This window comes from Meles meles, chromosome 9, assembly GCF_922984935.1.
Source record: "Meles meles chromosome 9, mMelMel3.1 paternal haplotype, whole genome shotgun sequence".
Taxonomy (NCBI): domain Eukaryota; kingdom Metazoa; phylum Chordata; class Mammalia; order Carnivora; family Mustelidae; genus Meles; species Meles meles.
Genome location: NC_060074.1, coordinates 36856131 through 36865984, shown reverse-complemented (window position 1 = coordinate 36865984; position 9854 = coordinate 36856131). Strand labels below are relative to the sequence as shown.

General features: G+C 35.4%; 1 protein-coding gene across 6 annotated transcripts in view; it reads right to left on the bottom strand.

The window, feature by feature from the left end:
- The window catches only part of AGFG1 (ArfGAP with FG repeats 1), an 82100-nt gene that overhangs the window by 7665 nt on the left and 64581 nt on the right, over window positions 1–9854 (bottom strand). For 2 of the 6 annotated variants that reach the window (XM_046018384.1, XM_046018388.1), the window contains 4 exons: window positions 9344–9436; window positions 4183–4230; window positions 1955–2113; window positions 451–542 (listed from right to left, as the gene is read on the bottom strand). In XM_046018384.1, the coding sequence (XP_045874340.1) occupies window positions 451–542; window positions 1955–2113; window positions 4183–4230; window positions 9344–9436 (392 nt within the window). The remainder of the gene's footprint in view (window positions 1–450; window positions 543–1954; window positions 2114–4182; window positions 4231–9343; window positions 9437–9854) is intronic. The other 4 variants (XM_046018386.1, XM_046018389.1, XM_046018385.1 and 1 more) reach the window with 3 other exon arrangements.

The following is a 9854-nucleotide window of genomic DNA, read 5'->3' as shown; positions in this document are numbered from 1 at the left end:
CATTATTGTTATTAGCAACATGATATAATAAAACTTAGGTGTCAGAAGATCTGTTATGGCCTTTAAAATCCATTGTTACACATAATTCTTATAACAGAGTCTAAGAAAGGACTTGGCCCTTAAGAAATTGCATTTATGATTCAAACCAAATCTGAGTCCAAGCCCTTTTCACACAGTTCAACTAAATCTACAGCTTTTCATAAGGCATTACTTTGACAAGAAAACAGCTAAGTTTCATGCTATAAAATAGCTTATACTGTCAGTGCTTTGATTTGCAACTGATTAATAATGTGTGTGTGTCTTTTTTAAGTCAAAAAAGGATCATGCATGATAGCTGCCTCAATCTGTAAAATCTTTTACTGTCACATCAATAGAAGAGTCACATCTTGCTTTTCCTAACTTGAAGATAACACACAAATTATAAAGTGCTTAAAATTGCATCTCACTTACCATAAAAGGATTACTAGATACTCCAGCAGCTGCAACTTGACCAAAAGGGGTTACCACTGGCTTTGTTTGTCCAAATGCTGCAAAACCTGCACCTTGTTAAAACAGAACCACCAATTAAAACCCATACCTTTCAGAGACAATCTGCTGTTTATAAAGACTCATAAGAAGTTTCAGAGAAATTCCTACCAGAGCAACAATAATAAAATATCAATGTTTAACTGTTGAGTCTCCTGCTCTTTCAAATACCAGAGAAAAACTTCCTGTGGCACATGTAACAGAGCTTTCATACAGCTTCTCAGAAATGGTTTCTTCTCATGTGTCTCAGCTATGTAAGCTGCTGACATCTGAAGAATGGAATTAATAAATGACCTGTGGCTATCTGAGACGGGATGTGAGCAAAACACAATGGATTCATGTGAACAGCACAATATTTGTTAGGAAATATTTTATCATTATGGCTCTGCCATGGACCTTATTTCCAAATTTTTATCTAACCAGAGACACTAAATATAGAAACACAATTATAACTTAAGAATAATCTTCAAACCTATGGTCTTTCAAACTTCAGCAAATAAGCTTGATTAAAAAAAAAAAAAAAAAAATCCCTGGCTTCTAGAACACAAACTCTAACCACAATACAGTTACCTACTTGGAAAATTAAGTCTATGTCTCCCACATAAATACATTATACAAAAGAGCAGATCCACAAGTTTTCTGATGCAAAGTTTTCTTTTTCTTTTTTTTAAAAGATTTTATTTATTTGACAGACAGAGATTACAAGCAGGCTGAGAGGCAGGCAGAGAGAGAGGAGAAAGTAGGCTCCCTGCTGAGCAGAGAGCCTGCTGCTGGGCTCTATCCCAGGACCCTGGGATCATGACCTGAGCCACAGGCAAAGGCTTTAACCCACTGAGCCACCCAGGTGCCCTACAAAGTTTTCTTTTAAAATCAAGAGACATGTTAGAACAAACAAGAGAAATTAATAAGAAAGAGACTGGGGCGGTGGGGAGAGAGCGCGTGGGTTGCTCAGCCAGTTAAGTATCCGGCTCTTGGTTTCGGCTCTGGTTGTGATCTCACGGGTCTGAAACCAAGCACTTTCTTCAGCTCCACTCTTAGAGGAGAGTCCACTTGAAGATTCTCTCCCTCTGCCCCTCCTCCAATTCACACACAGGCTCTGTCTCTCTCTCTCTCTCTCTCTCTAAAATAAACAAATCTTTTTTTAAAAAAAGAAAAAAGATAAAAGAAAAGACACTGGAGATTCTAAGAAGGGGTACTCTTTAGAGAGTCTCTGATTTCTCCTAAATCTATAACCTGGTCACAAAATATTACCAAATCATTCAGTTCTCTAAGGCCCAAACCAACGAAGGCATCTATATTTGTGTTGTAAATGTTTAGCAGACAGTGCCACAGCATTCTTTGGACAAGTCTTTCTGTCCAAACATAAAAGATTATGATACATAAAGGATATCTGAAGTGGACTTACAGCTAGCCAAGTGTGAGATCTTACCATTGGGCTGTTGAGAAAAAGCTGTCTGTTGAGGAAAAGCTGCTTGGGCTGGGAAAGCAGGCTGCTGGAAGCTGCCGCTGAAGCTGGTGGGAAGACTATAGGGAGCAGGAGTTCCGAAGCCCGCGGGCATGCTCATGGAGGCGGTGCCAAAGGTTGCAGCTGACAGGAGAAAGCAAGGGCTGATAACTAATACACAAAAGAGCAGGCTTTGCTCCTCATACCACACGCTACAGAATGACTTCACTTGAAAAACATTAACTTGTACACTAAAGGCACCTTAAATTCCAAAACGCTGACAAAGTTAGTAATAAGTTTTAGCACTATACAGTTTAACACAATCTATAAATTGTTGTTCTCCTGAAACCCATGACCAGAATGACACTAATAAAGCTATCATTTGAAATCATAAGAAAATTTCTCAAAGTAATTAAAAGTCTAAACAGCGGTCAACTTTCTTAAAGCCCATCATGCGAGTCACATGTGTACTAATATACATTTGTTTTTAGCTTTATTTTGCTACATACAGTAAAATCGCCAAAAATCGAATTTTATCCACTGAATTGTCTGCTATAACATAGTAAGTATGTTCCTGATAAAAACAACTTTAAAACTTCTAAAAAATAGTTCATTGAAAATAACAAGACTTATAGGAGAAACAGAGTTTAGAAGCAGGCCTCTCAAAACCTATACAGTTTTGTTAACAGAGCCCAAAAGGAGCCGGAGGGGAAATGGCTTTCCCTAATAAAACCACTAACACAATTAAAAGAACATGTGAGGTTCTTAATACATCAATTCCAAAAGAAATATATGGACCACTGTATCTTATTTGAAAGATAAGTAGACTGCTTTGGATAAGAGGTTTAAGGTTAGGACTGCTAAGTTATAGAGATGCATAAAGATTGCATAAAATGCATAAAGATTGCATAAAACGCATAAAGATTGAAAAGGGAGTGAAATAAGCATTCTTAGAAAAGATGGATATAGGGTGAATGAGCGTAGTAATCTAGACTGCACTGAAATCAGTGTATTAACAATCACTACACATGTGGTATGCTGCCATCACTCCCCCACTTATGAATTACTTATAACCTAATTTGCATTACAGAAACGCATGTAGTAGGGGCACATGGGTGGCTCAGTAGGTTAGGCGTCTGAATCCTGATTTTGGCTCAGGTCATGATCTCAGGGTTAAGAGACTGAACCCCATATCAGGCTTTCAGCTCTACGCAGGGCCCAAGATTGTCTGTCTACCACTCCCCTGCCTCTCTCTCTCTCTCAAAAAAAAAATTGAAAAGGAATGCATGTAGTAGCAAAACAGTATATTACTTACTGCTAATGGAGATTAAAAACAGCACCTTCTGAATGTATGTTCCAGAAAAAGTCTCGGTAAAGTAAGAGCCAATAGTGGCGCTTTTAACACAGAATACTAGCAATTAAAATAGTGAAACATTGTTGGCATGATGCTATCAAAAACATGACAATTCACTGTATTTGATTTAAAATTTTTTTTTAAATTTACCAACTTGATCTCTGATTTAAGGCACAGGAATTAATACTAAACATGTTACACAGATTGTATTTTATTTTTAAAAAACCTTGGAAGTCATGTTATAGATACTCCCCAAAGAAATCCTCATAAACCTATTGTTTATAACTTTTCAATTTTTCTCAATGAACCTAGTCAGAATTTTTTTTTGAAATTACAATTGATGAGAAAACAGGAGAAACAAGCCACTACGAAGCAAGTGAATTAAAGAATAATAAGCACACTGCAAAGGAAACAGAAGGGTTTCATAACAGACAACAATGCATTGACAAAACTTTGACAAATCACTTTTTAAGAAAGCACTAAAAAGCGAAACTTGTATACAGTTAAGCAAAACCAAACCCATGGAATAATGTGGTAAAATGGTTTTTGGTATATCAAAAAGGTGTCAAAAGTGCTATGAATTCAAACTCAAGGAAAATAATCAAAAAAGCTATTAACATTCTAATGTGACCATGGAGGTAAGCGATAATGCTTTTCAGCATGAAAACACAAATCACCACAATTTTTATGTAACTTTAAATATAATGTAAACCCCAATGCCACACATCCATGCCCACTCCATTGTAAAACATGGAAAAAATTTAATTCCACATGCAGGGATCCAGAACACTAGCAGAAGCTTCCACAAGCAGGTAGACAGATTGCCACACAAATCCAAGTATCAGTTGTGGCCACCTACCAAAATGAGCGTGAGGGAATACTTGAGAATGCATTGCTCCAGAAAGGCCTTATGGAAAGCCATAAAGAGACCAATGTCAATTAACTTAAGGATAATTATTGTCAAAAAAAAAAAAGTAAATTTGTTTCATTAGAAAGTACTAAAATTAGAATATACTGTTACAAAGTGGGTAGCATAAGAATACATAATAAAAACATATCCACAAAGTCTTTTAATTTCAACAACATTCATGACACTAATATTTAACCTGTTTGAAATAAAGGGAAAATTAGCATAATAAATATCAGAGAAAGAAATACCAAATGATAAAACCATTTATGAAACCCATTTTTAATTAAACACTAACATTTTTTTCATGTTAAGATGCAACTATAGCCATAAAAAGACTTTGTAGGCCTCATGAGTTACACCCTATGCTATTCACAGGATTATCTAAAATGACCTGGAATCTAACTTTTACATCTAAAAAGTCAAATCTTGTGGACAGCACCTGAAGGATGTTTAATTATTTTATTTACAGTTCTGTACACTAACTAGAAATTCATAAAGATAACTCAAGTAAACTAAGTATGATGAGTGGGAAATTATTTAGTGTAAATCATTAGAAAGGTGAGCACAACTTTCAGCTTACAATGTAATGGCTGAAAAGAGAAGAGAAGAGAAAAATCCATCTTGTGTAAATCTTATCAGGCATAAATGAGGTCAGAGAGTTTACACATAAATACATGTAAAGAACAGAAACCAAATTACGTTTTTAAGTACTAGAAATTTTCTGTTGGTTTTAACCATCTGGAGTGGAAATGTTTCTAAAATATATGTCCATGCATTTTAAATTACCATACTTAACCAATTAAATGTGGGAAAACAGAACTAGTGAGAGATTAGAGTAGTCAGGAGTCTTGGTTCTGTCATTTTCTAACTACCGAATGTCATTTAACTTCCACAAGCTTCTGTTTCCTCATTTGCAAACAGGAGGCAGAGGGAGGGAAAACAGTACCTACCTGAAAAAGCTGCCACGAAGATAAATTTAACAAATTTTTTAAAAGTACTGTAAATACTCAATGGATATATTTTCCTTGCTAATAACTTTAAAAGATGGATACTTAAGAGATACATCGGTACTGTGTTCTGAATTCAACAAGAGGGTAACCGAGGAGGAAGGATACCATAATAAATAAGTTAAGTCACTCTATGTTTATCTCCTTTCTTAAAATCCTTAAGTCTCTTAAGAAGTCCTGCACTAATAGTCATGGATTAAACTGTTTGTACCAGCGTTTCCCATATGTGTTTGGGCATAGAACCCTTTTCCACGGAGTATTTGATAACATCTCAAGATACATGCTCTACAAAATACACTTTGGTACAAACTGACCTTCAGTCAACAGTGACTGTGACCCAATATTAACTGCTGTAACCTCAGTCTGCAACAATGATGCCCTCGTAAGCTCTAGTCCTGCTGCAATAAAACTTGCGACTTAACAGCTTTTTAAGATATAATCTACATTATCACACTATTTGTCCACTTGAAGTGTAGAATTCAACGCTTTTTAGTATCTTCCCAGGGTTGTAAAACCACCATCACAATGGAACTGTAGCACATTTTCATCACCTCCACCCCAAGAAATTCCGTATCTATCAGCTGTCACCCTCCCTCTCACCTCCCCTCCTTTCCAGGTCTACAGATGTGTCCATTCTGGACATACCACTTACAAATGGAATCACAGGCTTATACGTTACTCTATGACTAGCTTCCTTTAGGCCAATGTTTTCAAGGTTCATCCATGTTGCAGCATGTGTCAGGACTTCATTACTGTTTATTACCAAGCAAATTTCTATTGTGATTATAACATATTTGGTTTATCCATTCATCAGCTGATGACATTTTGGGCCGTTTCCACTTTTTGGTTATTATGAATAATGTTATGAACATCTATGTACCAGTTTCTACGTGGATGTATTTTCATTTCTCTTAGGTATTGTTCTTAAAAAGTGGAATCAGTGGAACCAGCAGAAACAGTGATGGTTTAGAAGAGTTCTAAACTATCACAACTATTGTAACTATTAGATTAGTCATTAATCAATTCTGAAAGTTTAAGGCAAACCCATCAAATCAGTCTCCACCTAGGTAATAAAACAAGGATGCTGGCCTAGATGCTACTATGATTCTTTCATCTCTACATTTCTGTTAAGTTTATCTCGTTGGAGGGGTAAAAAAAAATCCTTTAAATCGTTCCATCATTCATTAAAATGAAGTTAGGGAAATAAAGACTATTCATTCCATAGCGAAGGAGAAATTTAAGAATTATAAGAGAATTTCATAATAATTGAAAATTGTATTAACTGTTAGATTTAAGGTCTCAAAAGCTCTATAAAAAAATGCTATTATAGAATCCTAAAATGAAAAAGGTCTGGGGTGCCTGCGTGGCTCAGTGGGTTAAAGCCTCGGCCTTCGGCTCAGGTCATGGTCCCAGGGTCCTGGGATCAAGCCCCACATCGGGCTCTCTGCTCAGCAGGGAGCCTGCTTCCTCCTCTCTCTCCCTGCCTGCCTCTCTGACTAGTTGCAATCTCTATCAAATAAATAAATAAATAAATAAATAAATTTTTAAAGAAAAAGGTCTTAGGCCATATTGGTTAATATCCTAATGAAGGTTTCTATGTAATACGGTAAAAGAAAATTAAAGCCCCAAAGCTTTATAAATGCAGAAGAAAAATGATTATTAAAATATGTATTTCAAGAAAGAAACATCAAAAAAAAGAAACATTTGTAAAATGTTTTAAATTTTCAAAGAACTACTATGCAATACCCTCTTTCAAAGGCTACCTCATATTTAACAAAATATTTGAAAGCAACAAAAAATATGTCCTAAAGAACTAATATTAATTTTGACATGGGAAATTTCTAAGCATAGTGTATTTTATCAAAATACTATTTATATTACAACTTCAACAGAAAAATTAGTAGTTAACATTTACTTTTAATATTTTATAAAAACTTAACAAAGGTGGGGCACCTGGGTGGCTCAGTGGGTTAAAGCCTCTGCCTTCAGCTCAGGTCATGATCCCAGGGTTCTGGGATCGAGCCCTGCATTGGGCTCTCCACTCAGCGGGGAGCCTGCTTCCTCCTCTCTCTCTCTGCCTGCCTCTCTGCCTGCTTGTGATCTCTGTCTGTCAAATAAATAAATAAAATCTTAAAAAAAAAAAAAAAAGGTGATCAATGTCATAAATTGAAGCGGTTTATAATGGAAAACATTTTTTGCCTTGAAATAAAAATTTGGGGACATAATTTCCTTTCAATAAACTGTGCTTAGCCTAATACTAAAGATCACCTTATAACATCTGAACATACATCATACCTTTTATATTCATGTACATCCTACATAGATCCTTAACTTTAAAGGACTTTCATACTCTACATAAAATAGAAGTTAATAGAAGTTAAGAAAGCCCTTAACTCTAATGACAAATCAATTTGGAGATACAATCATGAACGGAAAATAATAGAAAGATTTACCAACCATATAGAATAATGCAAAGACCAAACAGTGATTTGTAATTCTCACAAAAACTCTGCCAGTAGGAGAATATTGTTCACATTCTATAGAAAAGGGTAACATTAAGGCTCAGAAAAGTTAGATCAATATAAGCTTAGTCAAGGTACAATCTGGGTTTCCAAACTTCAGTTGTCAAATGGTGTTATATAGCTATAAAAATTGTGACACTACCTTGCAAACAATTTTAAACACTCAACAAACATCAGTACATCTTCCTAACATCTTTACTCTACTCATTATGAAATTAATATATAAAAAGATATCTTAAGATCATCAAACATGTAAATATGAAGTCAAGATTTGAACACAAGTCTGGCTGTACCCAAAACATATTCACTTAATTTTTCTAAGCCTCACTTTCCTCAGCTGTCAACATGTATTTGATGAGAGTTAAGAGGACTAAATAAGAAAATATACAGAACCCTCTGGGCCCAGAGACACCATATATATTCATTCCACCAGGTCAAAATAATATGCTAAGAAATAGAAATGTTCCATATATTTTAACTGATGAATATTTCTGTCTGAAACAGAAATTAAATCACTGATTAAGTATAACTGAATTAAAACAAAATCAATTTAAGGAATTATGTGAAATTAAAATACTTATTAAACATCTATTACATGAGATACCAACAAATCATGACTGAAGAAACTCCTACTACCACAATTCCTAATCTTGCCAATGACACAGATTTGCTAATAATTACCAATTCTTAAGGCACAAATTATGTTACAAACACCTTATTCTTTCAAGATTTCACATCAATATATGCTATACGCTTAACGATTTCGTTCTAAAATTATTGGGACACGTGCACAAGAACAAAGCTAGCCAACTTTAAACTTAATGGGTTTCAGGCTATACCATGTACACTTGCTGACACCCTAAGATACTGGCAAACAGTTCTGGTGTTCAGGGTAACAGGACAAAAATCAAGGAAGTGCAATATAAAAGTTATGTGGCTGGCTTGCAACATGAACCAAAAAGAAAAAAGGGAAGGAATAAAGAGGATTAAAAAAATTATCAAGAGAGAATATTCAAATACTGTACCCCAAATCAAATCAAGTTTACGCAACTTAAAAAAAATGTGAAATGCTCTAAAATAGAGAAGCACTAGAAGACCTAATTGCTAAGACCTCATGTAATAAAGCTAATGTGTTCCTCACCAACTCATGAAGAGCAAAACACGAAACAAAAAAAAACTTCTCATAAATTTTTCCTATTAAGCTTGAGTGAGTAATAACCAGTAATTCCAAAACCAGACCACCAAATGAGTCAGAATTACTGTATTCAAAAGTCCCATCTCAGTCACAAAATGGCATGGCTGGAAGAAGTCTCATCTCCATGCTTGGGGCTGCCTCACCTGAAGAATGAAAGCTGTGACTGATCCATGGGGGCTGCTTGAGAACTGCTAGGGTCCCTCTCAAATATTAAAGTCCAGGATTTTATAAATTTTTAGCTAGTGTACTCTTTACGGACAAACTCTTCCATCCACTTCAGTAAGAAAGAAGAACTTTACTTTCTGATGTTCTTCTCATGGTGTCTTTGCAATAAATAAACACCTTTTCCAAAGTTTTCTGTTCTATAATCTATACTTATTTCTTACCTGTTGCTCCTCTGGCATTGGTCTGAAATGGATTTGTAGAAGATGCCACAGAAGGACCAGCAGCAGCAACAAATGGATTTGTAGAAGGCGTAGCTTTAAGAAATTACAAAAATATACTATAAAATCCTAATATATTTGTATTCAATTAACAAAAATACTTGTTCACACATTAATGAGGACAGAAAACTAGAGCTTTTTGGGGCGCCTGGGTGGCTCTGTGAGTTGAAGCCTCTGCCTTCAGCTCAGGTCATGATCCCAGGGTCCTGGGATCGAGCCCCACGTCATGCTCTCTGCTCGACAGGGAGCCTGCTTCCTCCTCTCTCTCTGCCTGCTTCTCTGCCTACTTGTGATCTTTGTCTGTCAAATAAATAAATAAAATCTTAAAAAAAAAAAGAAAAAACTAGAGCTTTTTGATAAATTGTTGCTTTCATAATCTTCCAGTACTCCTAAGAAAATGCAATACTATAATAAGCTTTATATGTTTTATAAAAATCAATACACACATTCATAT